This window comes from Schistocerca nitens, chromosome 4 (assembly GCF_023898315.1).
Source record: "Schistocerca nitens isolate TAMUIC-IGC-003100 chromosome 4, iqSchNite1.1, whole genome shotgun sequence".
Classification (NCBI taxonomy): Eukaryota; Metazoa; Arthropoda; class Insecta; order Orthoptera; family Acrididae; genus Schistocerca; species Schistocerca nitens.
This window is the reverse complement of record NC_064617.1, coordinates 569015792-569036467: the sequence shown is the minus strand read 5'-3', so window position 1 is coordinate 569036467 and position 20676 is coordinate 569015792. Positions and strand designations below refer to the sequence as shown.

Genomic DNA, 20676 nt, shown 5'->3' with positions numbered 1-20676 from the left:
AATTGATTAATCTACTGATATTGCTGTACATAAATACTTGAGATTGATTATAGTTTATTGCATTAAATTACACCAAAAAACAGTATCTACATGCCTGAAACACGCTGAACTGCACGAGTGTAATGCTGAAGCTATTGTCTCTGCTCTAATGAAGACACTTCAACGATTCGATTTTCGACTTGAAAATTTAGCGGGCATTGGTACAGAAATGCCTCTGTCACGCTTGGAGTAAACAACGGAGTATTTACGAAACTGAAAGAAGAGGTACCATACCTCATTTTAGTACGTTGCTTGTGCCATTCATTGCAACTGGCTGTTTCAGCTGCTGCAAAAGAATTTTTACCGAGAGATTTGGAGTTTTGGATTAAAGAGAAATATTATTGGTTTAGTCGTTCCTCTTCCAGACAACCTCTTTCTAAGGAGCTACGCAAAACCATCAGCGATGGACAGAAATCGTTAAAAATAGTTCAAGCGTAGTAGAAAAGGTGGTTATCAATAGAATCCGCTCTATCAAGAATATACACCCAATGGTCACAGCTATAAACACATTTTTCCGGAGCTAAAGTGCGCGAAAGGTGTTACATGGCAGAGTTATTGCACGCTATGTATACGAACGAGACTAATTACGCATATATTTCATTTCTATTTCCAATATTAATTGAAATAAACACAGTCAATAAAATGTTCGAGTTGAAAAACGCAGATCACACCAAACTCTTTCATGAGTTGAACAACCTGATAGATATGCTTGTCAAGAGATTTACGTGACCTGTAAATAAAGCTAAAATTTTTACTCAAAATATTCGTCATTTCTAAGATCAAAGATGTTATCTGGGATTCCGCTTTGAAAAGCAGTAGCTTGAAATGAGAGAAAAAGGATTACCACGAGAAGACGAAGAAATGTTGCGTAGTCGGTTTTGTAGTAAGTCTGAGAGAAGAGATAAAAAAAAGTTCCAAAGAAATCGATGTTGATGAAAAAATTTCTAGAGTAAGTGCTGAACAACCACTTAATCACAACAAACAAAATATAATTGATATAATGACTCAGTTCTATAAAATTTTATAATTTATAGCAAGAGTAGATGATCAGTGGCAACAAATTAATTTGTTGAACTAAAACGAGTCCAAAGACAAAATAAATTTTGGAATGAAGTACTGCATTTCAAAGATCTCAAGGGGGATCCAGATTTGAGGAATTAGCTACTTTTGCGATTACTCTCCTTATACTGCCTCATTCCAGTGCCGATGTTGAGAGAATATTTAACAGTAGGAGTGTAATAAAAAAAAAACAAGCAGAGGAATAGAACGAAGTTAAATCTTTTAACTGCTATATTAACAATACTCTGTGGCTTGAGGTTGGAAGGAAAATGCTGCAACGAATATGAAATTCCAATAAACGTTGTAAAACAAATCGGTACCAAAGTATAGTATCAGTCTGAAACCGACGACGATGATGGTGCAGACAAAAATGATTTATGTGAAGCAGACGAATTCATTTAAATAATCAGCTGTTCTTATAGAACTTTTTGTATGTTCCTGACCTTGACTTGATGATTTATTTATTGTATGTTCATTTAATGACTGTGAATATTTTATTACTTACTAATAAAGGAAACTAATTAATAATATACTTATTGTTTTCTTTCATAATAATTTAAAAATTTTGGTGGAAATTTTAGCGATTATGAGGGTAGGGGTATTTTTGTTAGTGGTTTTCTGGTGGTTTTTACACTTTGGGGAACTCTCTTTAACTATTGGCTACACTGGTTACCACATATAAATATCTCAGAGTAAAGCTGCTAAGCGATATGAGGGTTGTGGCAGGAGTGGTAAATGGTCGACTTCTGTTTATTGGGAGCATTTTGAGAAAGTTTGGTTCATCTATTAAAGAGACTGCATAGAAGTCGTTACTGTGACCTATTCTTGAGTACTCCTCGAGTGATGGGGCTCCTTACCAGGTTGGATTAAAGAAGGACACCGATGCAGTTCAAAGGCGGACTGCTAGATTTTTTACTGGCAGGTTCGAACAGCACAAAAGTGGTAATAAGTTCCTTCGGAACTCAAATGGGAAGGCGACGTTCTTTCCGAAAACTATATTGAGGAAATTTAGAAAACCAACGTCTGCAGGTGACTTCTGAACGATCCTACTGCACCAACATAGTTTTCGTGTAAGGACAACGAAGATAAGATACAAATAACTGGAGCTCATACGAAAGCATGTCGACAGTAGATTTTCTATCTCTTTATTTGCGAGTGGAACGGGAAAGGATATGACTACTACTAGTACACCGCACCCTCCACCATGCACCATATGGTGGTACAAATGTGGATGTAAGTGAAGTCCACCTATTACGATGTCAGTCCATCGATTTATAGAAACACAAAACTCACGGAAGAAGCTTGTCTCTCTTATGTATCAGGAAAACAAAAGACGGAACTTTCGTTGCCGGATTGTCTCTTAAGTAAAAAAAAAAAAAAAAAAAAATCTTTTCACTGCAGTCACTTCGAGAGGTGTATATGGCAGTAAATAATCGGTTCTTCATAACACCTAGACGAAGATCACTTCTCTGCCTCCCATTTTTCAGACTATCACTTACCCTCCAACATTCTAACGAATCTTCCAACTTTCCATAAATGTCAATTGTATCTAGCTGAGTCTTACGAGTAAGTGATGTCTCTAGAGAACTGTACCCTGATCTACAGCGGTGGATAGTGCGAATTTGTGTAATTGTACAGCCGGCCGCAGTGGGCGAGCGGTTCTAGGCGCTACAGTTTGGGACCGCGCGACCGCTACGGTCGCAGGTTCGAATCCTGCCTCGGGCATGGATGTGTGTGATGTCTTTAGTTTAGTTAGGTTTAAGTAGTTCTAAGTTCTAGGGGACTGATGACCTCAGAAGTTAAGTCCCATAGTGCTCAGAGCCATTTGAACCATTTGTAGTTGTACATAGTTTACTTATTTAGAAGCAAGCCCAGAAATTCCACGCTTTTCTGACATCGACAGCCAATTAACCAACACGTACAAGCCACAACAAATCAATGCCGATGTCTCCTCCAACAACAGAAATCATCCTAGTGCCTCCTACACATCTCGATTCGAATTGTAGCGCCACAGCCTCTAGGTGAAATGCTGACAGAATTTGCGGCCTTTCGCCTCCTACACTGTCACTTCTTAGTGTGTCGATTATAATGTCTTAGAAATCCTTGCAGATGAATTTGAGCCTGACACATTCTGGTTTTTAGTGTTTGGGTTACTTCCCTTTATATTCCAGCAAATGGATAAGAGCCTGACATATGCATTCTACTTCAGTTCGCCCCAGATGCTTACCGCTCCGTATTTTACTGTAGTTAACGCTTCCGCTGGCAGTGCACGGGATTCTCTGTTCTATTAATGTGCAACAACTTCCGTTACCTTCAGGTGAAGTACCAGTTCCTCCCACCTGGCTGCACACAACTTCATCAACTGCGAATATCCTACATCTAAAACAAATAAAACAAATACGCCACAAATGTCTGTATATTACATGGTGGAGGGTACATCGCACCAGTATTCTCCATTACCCTTCGACCACAAGATCACACGTTGGTCTAGTGAAAACTAGTGTCTATATAGTTTAATATGTTTCTGGGAAAAATACGTCGTCTTTCATTGGGCTTTTTTTTCTTCGTCACATATTCGAATGAAATGTATTGAGGGGTAGTTAACGGCAGTACGACACCTTCTGTCTTGGCATTATAGTATTCGACAGCAGCAGTGTTACTGCGTTAACGCACATTGTACTTCGTGTTTCTACGCTAAAATTTACAGCTCGATGGTCACCACAAGATGCATTTCTATAGCATCAAAGAGCACTGAATCCACATGTTCTGCAGGAAACGGTATGTGTAGCGCTGAAGCGGGGGGTAGATCTGTGGTATTTTTTTGCTCAAAGTAGTGAGAGCATTGAGATGGAGATGTGCTGTTAGTGATTTAGGTCACTCATTCGTTGTAATATCAACGAAAGTGCACTGAAAAAAGGTATACCTACTGTAGCACGTTGTGCATGGAACAAATGAGGAATTCAAAACAATTCTTTGCGAAATATTGTCTACAGTTTCCAAAAGACAGTCAGTACTGTATAAGTACAATGATTCTGTCTGGGGTACTCCCTTTCATCATTAGCAAATGATCCACTAAAACTACTGTCTTCCACACCACATACTTCTCATTCTGATTTTAGTAATGTGTTTTTATACCACTAGCATTTAGATAGGATCAAACTCGAACAATCCACCTCTATAGTTAGAACTTAAAACAAGTTCTTTTTAGCGGAGGAAGTTGTAAAAGTTCCTCCTAAACATTATGTACTCGCATGTATCCACTGTGATAAAAAAAATCAAATCCAGAAAGTAGTAGTCATCTGTAGAAGGCAACTGCAATAGTATTGGCTGATGGCCATTTCAAAGTCAACCATTTCTGCTTTAGATGGATTCTTCATTTCCCATTCTATAGATACCAATTTCTCCTAATATACACTATGCTCATGACAATGGCAAATATTGCAATGCCTGTAAAGTTCACAGTCTTCTCCCAATTAAAGTACTGATATATGGCACCAACCTTCCATCCAACATAAACAGCATCCATTAAGCAACCAAACACCTTCAACAACCAATTCCGATTACATCCACGGTGAAATTATTTATACTAAACTGATAAGATGCGTGGCCATTGGCAGCACTCAGATTTCGTTTTTCTTCCTGCTATACACCCCATTGCAGAATCTAGTTGGTACTAGCTCAGTGGCGTGTACATGTCATAAAGCACTTGTTACTGGATCATATGGAATTCTGTTGCACAAATCTTAACAATAGTACTATGCTGAAGGAGAAAATGATGTTTTCTAACCCCACGGAAGACTGTATAATTCACAAACCGATGCTATTATATATCAATCCCATTGCTTAGTACTAAAAAGTCACAATGTTTCAATGGAGCTAAGGAGGTGCTAAGAACATAGTGTTATCATATCTATCTAAATAAGAGAAAACCTAAGTCTGATTTATGTAGAAAAAAATTAATAAAAGAATGCATCTTAACGATAATTCTTCATTTTTCACAATATGCATTATGAAAGAATAAAAGTATAATATAAAGCAATAGTATCTATAACACCATCGTTGTCTTGTGATAAATGCTCTCGTTGTAGCTAGAACAGGCCACTGACACACAGCACACGAGGAGAGAGTACATCTACATATCATGGAAGCAGCAATTTCTCTGCAGGAAAAGAATAGTACTCCCTCCTCTAACTGGATCACATTTTTCTCAAGTGAGCATTGTCAGGAGCTCTCAAAATCACATTGTGTTTTGATACTGCTTCCATTAGGTTTGGTGGAGGTTTAATATCAGCTGCAGCCTTTGCTGTAATTTTCCTCCTCTCTTCTGACAAATATTGCCCACAAAACCATATAGTATGTTCAACCCATCGGTTATTCTTTCATTCCAACATTTTCGTCCTCTAACACAATGGAAACACACGGTTTCAATTCCACACTGGCATAAGGGAATTCAGCTTCACTTAGCTAAAGACCAGCCTTTGAAAGATGCCAAGCTCACATCTTATCTTCTGTATTTAAGGTGACCTAACCTAATCTTCCGCAAATCATACATTGAAATGCATAACGATGCTGATTTAGGAGATGAATGTGGGAATATGTCCAATCTCCACAAGTTACAACAATTGTATAAAATAAACAGTTCGACACACTGATATACCTTCCCAACACCGTCAGACATCCCCTACATTAAAGAGAGACCTTTATATATGTTGTTGTTGTGGTCTTCAGTCCTGAGACTGGTTTCATGCAGCTCTCCATGCTACTCTATTCTGTGCAACCTACATCATTCTGAATCTGCTTAGTGTATTCATCTCTTGGTCTCCCTCTACGATTTTTACCCTCCACGCTGCCCTCCAATGCTAAATTTGTGATCCCTTGATGCCTCAGAACCTGTCCTACCAACCGGTCCCTTCTTCTTGTCAAGTTGTGCCACAAACTCCTCATCTACCCAATTCTGTTCAATACCTCCTCATTAGTTATGTGATCTACCCATCTAATCTTCAGCATTCTTCTGTAGCACGACATTTCAAAAGCTTCTATTCTCTTTTTGTCCAAACTATTTATCGTCCATGTTTCACTTCCATACATGCCTACATTCCATACAAATACTTTCAGAAACGACTTCCTGACATTTAAATCTATACTCGATGTTAACAAATCTCTCTTCTTCAGAGACGCTTTCCTTGCCATTGCCAGTCTACACTTTATATCCTCTCTACTTCGACCATCATCAGTTATTTTGCTCCCCAAATAGCAAAACTCCTTTACCACTTTAAGTGTCTCATTTCCTAATCTAATTCCCTCAGCATCACCCGATTTAATTTGACTACATTCCATTATCCTTGTTTTGCTTTTGTTGATGTTCATCTTATACCCTCCTTTCAAGACACTGTCCATTCCGTTCAACTGCTCTTCCAAGTCCTTTGCTGTCTCTGACAGAATTACAATGTCATCGGTGAACCTCAAAGTTTTTATTTCTTCTCCATGGATTTTAATACCTACTCCGAATCTTTCTTTTGTTTCCTTTACTGCTTGTTCAATATACAGATTGAACAACATCAGGGAGAGGCTACAAACCTGTCTCACTCCCTTCCCAACCACTGTTTCCCTTTCATGTCCCTCGACTCTTATAACTGCCATCTGGTTTCTTTACAAATTGTAAATAGCCTTTAGCTCCCTGTATTTTACCCCTGCCATCTTTAGAATTTGAAAGAGAGTATTCCAGTCAACATTGTCGAAAGCTTTCTCTAAGTCTATAAATGCTAGAAACGTAGGTTTGTCTTTCCTTAATCTATTTTCTAAGATAAGTCATAGGGTCAGTATTGCTTCACGTGTTCCAACATTTCTGCGGAATCCAAACTTATCTTCCCCGAGGTCGGCTTCTACCAGTTTTTCCATTCGTCTGTAATGAATTCGCGTTAGTATTTTGCAGCTGTGACTTATTAAACTGATAGTTCGGTAATTTTCACATCTGACAACACCTGCTTTCTTTGGGATTGGAATTATTATAACCTTCTTGAAGTCTGAGGTTATTTCGCCTGTCTCATACATCTTGCTCACCAGATGGTAGAGTTTTGTCAGGACTGGCTCTCCCAAGGCCGTCAGTAGTTCTAATGGAATGTTGTCTACTCCCGGGGCCTTGTTTCGACTCAGGTCTTTCAGTGCTCTGTCAAACTCTTCACGCAGTATCGTATCTCCCATTTCATCTTCATCTACATCCTCTCCCATTTCCATACTATTGATCTCAAGAACATCGCCCTTGTATAGACCCTCTATATACTCCTTCCACCTTTCTGCTTTCCCTTCTTTGCTTAGAACTGGGTTTCCATCTGAGCTCTTGATATTCATACAAGTGGTTCTATTCTCTCCAAAGGTCTCTTTAATTTTCCTGTGGGCAGTATCTATCTTACCCCTAGTGAGATAAGCCTCTACATCCTTACATTTGTCCTCTAGCCATCCCTGCTTAGCCATTTTGCACTTCCTGTCGATCTCATTTTTGAGACGTTTGTATTCCTTTGTGCCTGCTTCATTTACTGCATTTTTATAGTTTCTCCTTTCATCAATTAAATTCAATATTTCTTCTCTTACCCAAGGATTTCTACTAGCCCTTGTCTTTTTACCTACTTGATCCTCTGCTGCCCTCACTACTACATCCCTCAGAGCTACCCATTGTTCTTCTACTGTATTTCTTTCCCCCATTCCTGTCAATTGTTCCCTTATGCTCTCCCTGAAACTCTGTACAACCTTTGGTTCTTTCAGTTTATCCAGGTCCCATCTCCTTAAATTCCCACCTTTTTGCAGTTTCTTCAGTTTTAATCTACAGTTCATAATCAATAGATTGTGGTCAGAGTCCACATCTGCCCCTGGAAATGTCTTACAATTTAAAACCTGGTTCCTAAATCTCTGTCTTACCATTATATAATCTATCTGATACCTTCTAGTATCTGCAGGATTCTTCCATGTATACAACCTTCTTTTATGATTCTTGAACCAAGTATTAGCTATGATTGAGTTAAGCTCTGTGCAAAATTCTACCAGACGGCTTCCTCTTTCATTTCTCTCCCCCAATCCATATTCACCCACTATGTTTCCTTCTCTCCCTTTTCCCACTACCGAATTCCAGTCACCCTACTATTAAATTTTCGTCTCCCTTCTCTACCTGAATAATTTCTTTTATTTCATCATACATTTCATCAATTTCTTCTTCATCTTCAGAGCCAGTTGGCATATAAACTTGAACTACCGTAGTAGGCATGGGCTTCGTGTCTATCTTGGCCACAATAATGCGTTCACTATGCTGTTTGTAGTAGCTTACCCGCACTCCTATCTTCCTATTCATTATTAAACCTACTCCTGCATTACCCCTGTTTGATTTTGTGTTTATAACCCTGTAGTCACCTGACCAGAAGTCTTGTTCCTCCTGCCACCGAACTTCACTTATTCCCACTATATCTAACTTTAACCTATCCATTTCCCTTTTTAAATTTTCTAACCTACCTGCCCGATTAAGGGATCTGACATTCCGCACTCCGATCCGTAGAACGCCAGTTTTCTTTCTCCTGATAATGACATCCTCTTGAGTAATCCCCGCCCAGAGATCTGAATGGGGGACTATTTTACCTCCGGAATATTTTACCCAAGAGGACGCCATCAGCATTTAACCATACAGTAAAGCTGCATGCCCTCGGGAAAAATTACGGCCGTAGTTTCCCCTTGCTTCCAGCCGTTTGCAGTACCAGCACAGCAAGGCTGTTTTGGTTAGTGTTACAAGGCCAGATCAGTCAATCATCCAGACTGTTGCCCTTGCAACTACTAAAAAGGCTGCTGCCCCTCTTCAGTAACCACACGTTTGTCTGGCCTCTCAACAGATACCCCTCCATTGTGGTTGCACCTAAGGTAGGGCTATCTGTATCGCTGAGGCACGCAAGCCTCCCCACCAACGGCAAGGTCCATGGTTCGTGGGGGGGGCGGGGCTTTATATATAGCTTATTCTAAAGATTCAAGATTCTGACACTTCTGTTCACGTTATCATAATGTCACTTATAGCCATGTGTTCTAAATTTGCTTGTAAATATAACACAACTGTAAAAACCTCGAAAACTGCACTATTTTTCATACATATGTATATAGGTCTCCTGCAGGAGACCCTCATGGAACAAGTATGTCAGAGGCAGGACCAGGATGCATCTTGTATAGTACAGCCACCATCGTTGGATCCGGGATAGGGTGCGAAGGTGAACCCACCATACATACAGCTGGGTTAGGGTTCCACACGATACGGCCAGGATAGGGTTCACAGGTGAAGACACACGCAATGTGTCTGGGGTGGTGTCGGGATGTGGATTCATTAGCAATAGGGCAGTGGTAGGCTCTGGAGACCCCGAGAGAAACCAATACAGACACATATAGCAAAATAGGGCAATTACCCTAGGTGTTTACTGTTGCACCACATTCACAGCCAGATTTAGAGTATTGGCCAGAAGTGAATTCCTGATCACATGAGCGGAAGTGTAAGCGTCTTGGATCCTTAGCGTAGACTATATATAAGGGGAGCGTTGAAAGCAGATCACTCTCTTACGGTGAATGTCTGAGGGTGTTGGTGAGATATATGTGGGTTTGTTTGTTTTCTACGATACTCGTAACCGGTGCGGAATGGAGATACTCCCACATTCATCTCCTCAATTACCATCATTATACAGTTCAGTTTGTGCTATGGAGGAGATTAGATTAACTCACTCGAAATGTAGAACATCTGATGTGAGGCTGCCACCTGTCAAAGGTTGGTCTTGCGCTCTCAAGCATCGTCCTGATAAACCAGGTGAAACTGTATTCTTTTACACTGGTCACGGAGGTGAAACCATTTGTATCCATTGCGGGAGACAGTTTGAAATACTGTGATTAAATGGTGACTATTGAGTTGAATATGGTGTGTGATGTTAGAAGAGCTTGTGCCTGTTTTTTCGAGCAGTAAGGATTTCGTGGATAATATTTCAGAAAAAAGGTGCAAAAATTACTATAAAGGATGCAGCCAATATTAAACCTACAAAAAAATCTTCTGTAAACACCACCGAATGTCACGTGACTGTGAGAGCTTCTGACAATTCTCGCCTGTGTAAAAATCTGCTTTCACCAAGGAATGGAAATAATATTCTTTCCATGTGACGAATTGCTGCCTACATTAAATATGGACCTACCCTTTCCTCGTTTGCTGCGTGTCAGCTACAGTAAGAGCATTTTCGACGAACGCAACGACGTTGCAAGAGATACTGTCATTTTGGTATGTACTTCTTATAGTCTGATAATTCACATTGTGAAGACTAACAATTGTGTTAAAATGCGTTCTTTTCTTGTTTTTCCCTACATCGGTACACGTATTTTTACTCTTAATATAATAGCTATGATTCCGCTGTGATCTTTTCACCTTCTGACTTGCATTGCATAATTGTGATTTTTTTTAGTGTCAAAGTATGGAACTGACAAAATACCACCGGTTCGTCAACATACACATTCTTCCGTGGAACTAAGAACCACCATCTGCTTCTGCAGAAGACTACTATTCTTAAGATATGTACTATAGATTTCCATATTGTTAAGATATGTGCTATAGATTTCCATATGATCTGGTATCAAGAGCTTTGTGACATGAACACACCACGAAGCTTGTAGTGACTAGTTTCTTTATTATGGTGTACTGCAGGGAGAAAAAGGAAATCTTTCTTCCTACAACCAAGCGTAATATTACTTTCGTGTACAGCATTACTTAACAGATGTAATCGGAATTGGTGGTTGAAGGTGCTTGGTTTCTTAACGTGTGATATGTATGCTGGATGGAAGCACGATGTCGTATATCAGTGCTGCAGTAGGGAGAAGTCTGTACAGTCTACAGGCATTGTAAAGTATGCCATAGTCAGGAGCATGGTGTATATTAGGAGATATTGGTATGTATGTAGTGCGAAATGGAGAGTTCATCAAAAGCAAAACTGGTTGACATTGAAATGGAGCATCAGAATGTTCTATTGTAATGGTCTTATATAGATGACTATTAGGTTACGGATTAGGATAAAACGCTAGATATTTTTTATCAGAGTGAATGGTGCGACTACATAACGTTTGGGAGATAATTTTATATTTTCCTCCGCGAAAAGAAACCTCTGTTAAGCTCTAACTACGGGGATGGAATGTTCAAGTATGATCCTATCTAAATGCTAGTGTTATTGGAGTACATTACTGAAATCAGTATGGGATGTATGTGGCATGGAAGAGTGTAGTTCTACTGGAAGGTTTGTTAATGGTAGGAGGGAGTAGCACACACAGTATCACCGTACTTATAGAACACTAACTGACGTTTGGAAACTATGTGACAGTATTTCGCAAGTAACTGTTCCTTGTTTGCTTTAAATTCGACAGTTATTGCATGCAAAACATGCTGGAGTGGGCGTACCATCCTGCAATGAACTTCTGTTGACCCTAGAATGGTTGAGTGACCGAAATCACGAACAGCACATCTGTATCTAATGTTCTTACAGAACCGCGCGGGATTAGTCGAGCGATCAGAGGCGCTGCAGTCATGGACTGTGCGGCAGGTCCTGGCGGAGGTTCGAGTCCTCCCTCGGGCATGGGTGTGTGTGTTTGTCCTTAGGATAATTTAGCTTAAGTAGTGAATAAGCTTAGGGACTGATGACCTTAGCAGTTAAATTCCATAAGATTTCACACACATTTGAACTTTTTTTTTTGTTCCTACAGAAGATGGTGTGATGCCGCCAACTACCACTTTATATATATGTCAGTTTTCTGCAAAGCTTCTCTCACTCTATTTGAACGAGTAACCCCTTCGTACCTTATTATACATTATCAAGTTCCACTATTGATATTGGGATAGGCTAATCGATAACAATGGTGCGATATACCCCCACCTATAGAGCCATTTGCGGCGTAATTGTTTTACATGTTGAATGTTCGCATGAGACGGAGTTGTCTCCAAGCAGGTGGGAAGACATGTGGTGGAGTTGGTAGTTGACGTGAATTCAACTGAATCTATTAGACGATAACTGGACTAGAAATCCCGTACACTGTGAGTGGAAGCGTTAACTGCAGTAAAATGAGTAGTAGTAAGCATCTGGGGCGAGCTGAAGTAGAATGCATATTCGGATTCTCATTCATGTTTTGGAATCTTAAGTGAAGTAACGCAAAAACTAATAACTGATAGGTGGGTGCGTTAGAGCAGAAGAATGTCATGCTCAAAATCATTTGCATGGATTATTGGCTTTGAGCGCTATGGAACTTAACATCTATGGTCATCAGTCACCTAGAACTTAGAACTACTTAAACCTAACCTAAGGACATCACACAACACCCAGTCATGGCGAGGCAGAGAAAATCACTGACTCCACCGGGAATCGAACCCGGGAACCCTGGCGCGGGAAGCGAGAACGCTACCGCACGACCACGAGCTGCGGACCATGGATTATTGAGAGGGTGTAATCGACACACTAAGAAGTGCAGTGTAGGAGGCGAACGGACGCAAATTCTGTCAGCATTTCACCTAGAGACTGTGGCGCTACAATTCGGAGGATCGGGATGTAGGAGGCACTAGGATGATTTCTGTTGCTGGAGGAGACATCGGCATTGATTTGGTCAGACTTGTACGTGTTGGTTAATTGGCTGTCGCTGTACGATAGTCAGGTAAGCTTGGAATTCCTGGGCTTGCTTTTAAATAAATAAAGTACAACTACACAAATGCGCACTATCCACCGCTCTAGATACAATGCGGTACCGCCGTCGGTCCACTATCGAATAACACGTGGTGGAGGGGGGGGGGGGGGGATGAACAATGCTGTGATTAAACCCCGAATCATTCCCTACTCTTGCAGTACCTATGAACTGTGCGTGAAGGTGCGAGGTTGTTGCGCCAATGTAAATGATGCAAAGGATAGTGTGCATGTTGGAACCTCTGTCAAACTGCTAGAATCGTAGTACGGAGGTACATCGCAGTTGAAATACTTGTGATGTACTCCTCACGAATCACTATGCTGTCAGCGGAGACTCTGACACGACCACGACGTCGTAGTTCTATCGTAGCAATCATTGCAATACGATAAATGGAACTAGCGCACATACAGAGGCACGTTTATGGACAATCATTCGATGTCACTGACTGCAGGTAAATCAGATTTTCTTCATCCTCACATACTACAAATGAATCATTAATGTTTGATTGGCCACTTTTTAACTACGTATATGTGGGGTAGTGATAATAGGTGACATTACAGTACGTACAGAGGCGTACAGACTATCACTTTTTGCTCGACAATTACATATGTGAGTGGAAAAGGAACGCAGAAATACTGCTGCAGCATAGTCAACACGGTGCAGTTGTTTGCGGAATAGGTATTTAGAAGTAATCTCTGTCTATAGCAGGGTTGTAACACCGGTTAGCTATAGAGGTTTGCATAGGGTTGAGGACTGGTGGGAATTGGAGTAGAGTATGGCTAAATGTAGCTATTGAATCTAAAATATTCGAAGACACCTGCTACAGTTCTATTACGTCACTGACTAAAATTCACCAGAACCATTACGAATCGAAAAAATATCTGGACGTAGCCACCCACGTGATGGTGAACTTCTAGATGTACGTTGGTGTACTGTTTTCCTCGTTGTGGTAGCTCTCTACAAAACCAGCGATGGATTGAGGACTAGCCAGTCTTTTGACTAACGGAACTCTGCTGTTACAACGTTATGGGATTTAGATAGAATTAGAAGGGTACAATTGGCTAGAGGCATCACTTATTTGTAATTCATGTAGATACAACTGCCATATCGGAACCTGGAAGATTTTTGAGAATGTGCGAGGGCTAGAGATACTCTGACAAAATGGAGGCAGAGAGGTGAGTTTCGTCTAAGCGTTATGAGGAACTATATTACTCCCTCCCGCATCGTCTCGCGAAGTGACTGAAATGAAAAAATTAGGGGCAAAAAAGTATTTTACCAAGAGACAATCGTCAACTGGAGTTCCGGCTTTTGTTTTTTTCCTAGAAATAAGAGGCAACCTTCTTCAGTGGATTTTGTGTGTCTGCTAATCGGTGGACTGGCATCTTAATAGGTAGACTTTACATCTACATCTACACACATAGTCTACAAGCAACCGAACAGTGTATGGTGGAGGGTATCCTGTACTACTACAAGTCATTTCCACTTGCCAGTAAAGCGATGGAGAATAAAAGCTAGCTGAATGCTTCGATATCAGATCTAATTCCTCGTCTCTTACCTTTGTGATCCTGACCCGAAACGTATGTTGGTGCAGCAGCGTCGTTCAGCGGCAAACTTCAAATGCTGGTTCTCTAAATTTTCTCAAAAGTGACCCTCTAAAAGAATGTCACCTTCCCAGTTAAGTTCCAAAGCATCTCAATAATTCACGCGTGTGATCAAATCTACTAGTAACAAATCTAATAGTCCACTTTGGAACTGTTATGCTGTCTTCCTTTAATCCAACCTGATACGGATCCCCTAGGGCTCAGGTGATACTCAAGAATATGTCGCGCTAGCACCCTCTAAGCAGTCTCCTTTATAGATAAACCTCACTTTTTCAAAATTCTTCCAATAAACCCAAGTCGCAGTCCTCTGATGCTCATTCAATTTCATATCTTCTGCAACATTAGGCCCAGATATTGGAATGTGGTGACTGTAGTAAGCAGGAGGTTACTAATACTGGATATGAAGGTTACAGGTTGGTTGTTGCTACTCTTCTGCGTTAATTACATTTTTGTACATTTAGAGCTAGCTGCCATTCATTATTTCAACTAGAAATTTTGTCTAAGTCATCCTGTATCCTACAGTCAATCAACTTCGACATCTTCCTGTACACCACAGCATTGGCGTTTCCAGATGTGTCTCTAATACACATATTTAGGGAGGAAATATGCTTAACGATTTACTGGTGGGAAGATGGGAAAGATATTGCTCGTTGACAGTGAAATGTGGATGTCGGTGACATTAAAGAGGCCAGGCGTTTGCCACTCCTTCAGAAAAGAATAGGGTGGCTTTTACAAGTCTAGAAAAACTGAGTGATGTCTCTGAAGCATCCAGAAAGCACCCATGTGTGTGCGTGGTGACAGGAAACGCTGCCACTGCCACGTCGCCTACCACAACGTTTCCATGCTTAACGATTTGCTAGTGGTCTTTGCTTGAAAACAGGAAGCTCAGCCTCAAAAGCACTTGCCCCACACATGGTATCTTATCCCACTGGTGCCCCGAGAACACTGTGAACCACTTGTGCAAGTGCAATAGGCATTACAAAACGTGGTTATGCAGATCAACAATGGGGACCACTGCAGGTTGTAGGATCAAACGTCAGCCTGCACTCGTCTCCACGAAGGGCAACAGGTTGCTTGCAGCCTCCAGCTGGTGAGGGGGTTCGTTGAGATACAGCCGGCCACCGCTAGAGCGCTCTGGCGTGTACTGTCACGTGGCGTCTAATGCAGTAGTTCCCCCAGCTGCTATGTGGTTTGCATGTGGTGGCCTCTGTGCCCAAGCACTCAGTCAGGGGCAGCGATGCAGTAGTTCTAGGCGAGGCAGCTTGAGGCTCTACATTTAATCACTTGCTCTCTGGTGAGGGGTTCGTTGAGATACAGCCGGCCACCGCTAGAGCGCTCTGGCGTGTACTGTCACGTGGCGTCTAATGCAGTAGTTCCCCCAGCTGCTATGTGGTTTGCATGTGGTGGCCTCTGTGCCCAAGCACTCAGTCAGGGGCAGCGATGCAGTAGTTCTAGGCGAGGCAGCTTGAGGCTCTACATTTAATCACTTGCTCTCTGGTGAGCCAACGGCCTTGCTCCAGTGGTAACACCGGTTCCCGTCAGATCACCGAAGTTAAGCGCTGTCGAGCTCCGCTGGCACTTGGATGGGTCACTGTTCGGTCTGCCAAGTGCTGTTGACAAGTGGGCTGCACTCGGCCCTTTTGAGGCAAATTGAGGAGCTACTTCATTGAGAAGTAGCTGCTCTGGTCACTAAAACTGACGAGGCCGGGAGGATGATGTGCTGACCACATGCCCCTCCATACCCGCATCCAGTGACGCCTATAGGATGAGGAAAACACGGCGGTCGCTCAGTGCCGTTAGCGTCTTTCGAGGCCTGTTCGGACGGAGTTTAATTTAGTAGAGTAGTAGTGGTAGTAGTTAGCTCTGTGGTGAGCCCTGCACATGCATGAGGCTTCTGGACACCGATGTTAATGAGCATGCTGAGTCTGGGCGCTGGCAGCGTGTTAGCCTAAAACTACGCTTACTCTCACGCACCTTCGACGCTCACGTGCTTGCCTCTGTCTTAGAAGGTACCGGTGGATATCCGTTTGTGGTATATAGAATACATTTTCGATATGTAAGGTCCATGTTTATGATCAGTAGGTGATGTTTAGGAGTGCTTACCAGCCTGCAGCTGTGTTTCACGATATTTTCTATATGTTTGGATCTGTAGCTGTGCATATAGACGTTTATGACTTTTTTTTTATTTATAGGCTGAGTTTAGGGAGGTTTATTTAGCTGTGTTGGCATACTGTTTTGCCCGATATTTAGGGTGTGTATCGGATCGTTATATGATCTGTAGATAAGTTTTGTAGATGTACTGTTTTTGCAATATGTGATGGATTTCTGCAGCTGCGCAAATGAGTTTTATGTAACTGACTTAAACTGATGATCTGTAGCAGTGTACTTAGGGCACATAGTTGTTGTTGGACACAACAGGGTAGTACTTGCATATTCCTCTGATTCCCCCCTTCCAATTTCGAGTGGTATTGTGAACTGAAGAAAATTCTTCAAACAGGATTACACCTGCACATGCCAAAAATGATGATGTGAAGAGATCCTTCCACACTAAGAGCTCAGCACAGACTGAACGTTTCCCTCCAATTCCTAGTTAGAAAAGGTGAGTGGGGATGGATGGGGAGGGGACAGATACTGGATTGTGGAAAAACCCATGATGTCATCTGATTATGTAATCATTGCGATGTTTCCATATCTACTGACACCATCTTCAATAAATCTGTCAACAATTCTGGCTATCCCAGCTTCAGCTCTGCCTCACTACTGCCAGATACCAGTCAGGTTGTACTAGTAACAGATGTGCTATGTGTACCACAATAATTTCTGTAAATGTTTTGTTTTATTTCAAGTTCACTGTCCATTTCGATGGCACGAAAACAATTATGCAGTATATCGCACAGCATGATTTCATAGCGTGTTCTCTGTGTGTATGCCAAAGGAACTTATATAAAATCGTTATTTTACGACTGCAGTTACTACACTGTAAATATTTTCTGTGGTTTTGTTCACCTTGAAGACCTGAATATATCAGCTGAGTCCTGTCGAAACTAGTAATCCACACATAAAAAGTCATAAAGAACTTTCTTTATATTGCAAACTGATTTTGTTGTGTTAGAGACAGTGATCAGGAAAACAAAGAAGGTAAACATATTTCAATTTGATAACACAAACAAAAAAACGAGAAGAAAACCTTACAGAAACTTCCACTATATACTATACAGTTTCTTCTCACTTTCATATTGTATAACACACTGTTTATGAACCAACTGAACTCCTTGTAACTGGGGACACTTTTGAAGGCGGCTAGGCCCACTCCTTATCAAACCGTCCAAATAAGCCTGCGGGATATTTTCCTGTTTCTCCACAGCGGCCTCTGTGATGTCCTGTGAGGTCTCTGGTGGGACGGGGCGATTGCAAACCACTGGTTTTCACACGTCCCACGCGCTCTCAATGCAGCTGGGATCTGTAGAATATTGCAGTCATTCCATCTCACTGATTTATGCTCCAATAGGAAGGTGTACACTAGAGTGTGACGATGAAGGCGTGCATTGTCGTCCATCTGTTTGACTCCCATTCCAAACTGTCACAAAAAGGAGTTACATGGCGAGCAAGAATGTCATCCTCATACTTCACATCAGATATCCTCCCATGTACTGGCATAAGGTGTGTCCTGCAGTCATCGTTATTCCACCCCAAAACATAACTGAACCGTCTTGAGAAGGGTGGTGATCTGCGATACAGTTAGGGTGTAAACGTTGCCTCCAGACGTTCATATAAGTGTGGAGACTGATAAGGGTCTCATCAGAAACGAAGGTTGTGTTGTACTGCTTCTTAGTCTACAAAGGTTGGTGCCATGCCCATAAGATACCAGACCCTCTCTGAACCCAATTTAGGGGAGGAACTTTCAGACCTGTTCTGACAAGTAATCGCTCCTCGTGGAGCCTATTTCGTATCGTTTGTGTTGACACCTACAGCCCTACAGACCTATAGTTGTATGAAACTACCACTGTAGACATGTAGCATTGTGTTGAGGATTGCTGTTATATTCAGATATCAGTCCTGCATACTCGTTTTTTTTTTTTTCCGCGGCCACTACTGTGACGATCATCAACTATTCCTATCGCTAGGAACTTGTCCCAGATTCAGGAGATATCATTTTGACTCAGAGTGACACGTCCACCTGTCTCATTCCCTCTTTGAATGACTGCAGGAAGCCCTTGATCATACGTTACTGTTGTCTGAAACGTTCTGAAGCATAACAGATCTACTGCAATGTTTACAGGTGACGCGGTTGCAACAGACTGAACGAACTGCCCCTCAAGGCAGAAACATAGACTGTTTCCGCTAGAATTACATTATAACCTAACCAATGTGTTGATATCATGACATACTTATGGATCAAAAAGTTCAATATTAAAGTTTCCGCAATATTCAAGATTTAGGTTAACTACTGTATGATGTCTGGTGTTTTCTATGATTTGCTTGTAAACAAATATTCAGCAGCCAAGATCACATAAAATAGTTCTTTATTGAGGGCAACCTATTTCATCAGACTTTGCTGTCAACTTCAGGTCTTTTAATCTTATGTTATAAAACATATTCATTTTAGTCTGGACTCACTCGCAAGATGTCAAGTGGATAACAATCAGGACAGTATAAAAGGTTTCTCATCTCTAAAATATTTAAGAACATAAAGCACTTTGTGCAAACAGGCCATGTCTACATACCTATTGCTCACAAATTCTTGTTAAATCGTACAAACAAGGCACACAGTAGCACATGTGTTTACATATGTAGGACATATTCTAAACATTGTGAACCCACTTTAAATGAAAAGGTACCTTATGCGCAAATGAAAGTGGGTTCGCACAGTTTAGAATATGTCCAGCGTGCATAAAAAGATGTGTTTTTTGTTCCACGCTTGAATGATGCCACAAGCATTTTTGAGCAATATGTACTCGTATATGGTGCTTTATGTTTTTAAAAATTTTTGCGATAATAAAGCTTTTATAATATGCTAATTTTTATTCATCATGTGCTTGAGGCTCAACGTAAAATTAACATGTTTTACAACTTAAGATTTTCAGACCTGAAGATGACAGTAACGTTTGTCGAAACCGGTTGTCTTCACTAAAGAAATATTTTATTCGTTCTTCGCTCCTGAATGATTTTTTACAATTAAAACAGATGGCCCTTCAGTTCTCTCACAGTGAGAAAACACAATATTTGTTTGCGTTCCGCATTTGCAGGCAGCGGGACTGCCATTAAAGGAGCCGGCCGTGGGATCACTGGTGACGGTGACCGGCTGGGGCAGGCTGTCGGAGCACGGGCCGCCGGCCACCCAGCTGCAGGCGCTCACCGAGCCCGTGCTGGACCCGCGGCGCTGCGGCGAGGCGTACGCCTTCCTGGGCGGCATCACGCAGCGCATGCTGTGCGCCGGTTTCCCCGAGGGCGGCCGGGACGCCTGCCACGGCGACAGCGGCGGCCCGCTGGTGCAGCGCCGTCTCCTCGTCGGCATCGTGTCCTGGGGCCTGGGCTGCGCGCGGCCCGGCCTGCCGGGCGTTTTCTCCAACGTCGCCACCCTGCGGCCCTGGATCACTGAGCACATAGGCGCCGCTTGACCTTTCTCGACCCTCTGTTCTGTCTGTAGCACACACTGCACCTGTAAAATATTTAAGCTATGCTGCACATATTTTTCCGTAGACATTTGGATGAAAAATATCAACAATTTGCTACTTCTTTATTTATTACTCTACGACTAATTTCAACGTGAAAGTCGTCATCTGGCTAATATTTAATCTTCTGTTTCTGGTGTATTGCTTACCGTATGGAGTACAGCATCAGTAGAACACAGAAAAGTGATCACTTACACATCAACACTGGTCGCAGAACAAAAAATTTTAAAAAATCTGGTTTGCGATGGATTTACATCAAACTTCCTATATCAAAAATGTCATCACGGAATGTTGGTTAATATATACTCTTTAGAGCACTCACACATACACTGAAAAAAATGTAGAACAGTATTTTTAAGTAGTTTTTAAGACTTGCACAAGTCGAATAATAAACTTTAAACAGAACTACAGATATTTGTTTCCCTATATTTCAGTGGACAACAATTCGATGAAATCTCTCCATGTACACTCCTGGAAATTGAAATAAGAACACCGTGAATTCATTGTCCCAGGAAGGGGAAACTTTATTGACACATTCCTGGGGTCAGATACATCACATGATCACACTGACAGAACCACAGGCACATAGACACAGG

The 20676-nt window shown here is 41.6% G+C and overlaps 1 protein-coding gene across 1 annotated transcript in view; it reads left to right on the top strand.

The window, feature by feature from the left end:
• Window positions 1-20026, top strand: part of LOC126252435 (trypsin-1-like) — a 71712-nt gene extending 51686 nt beyond the window's left edge. Inside the window, exon 2 of the mRNA XM_049953327.1 lies at window positions 19655-20026. Within this exon, the coding sequence (XP_049809284.1) occupies window positions 19655-20026 (372 nt within the window). The remainder of the gene's footprint in view (window positions 1-19654) is intronic.
• Window positions 20027-20676: the final 650 nt, after the last annotated feature.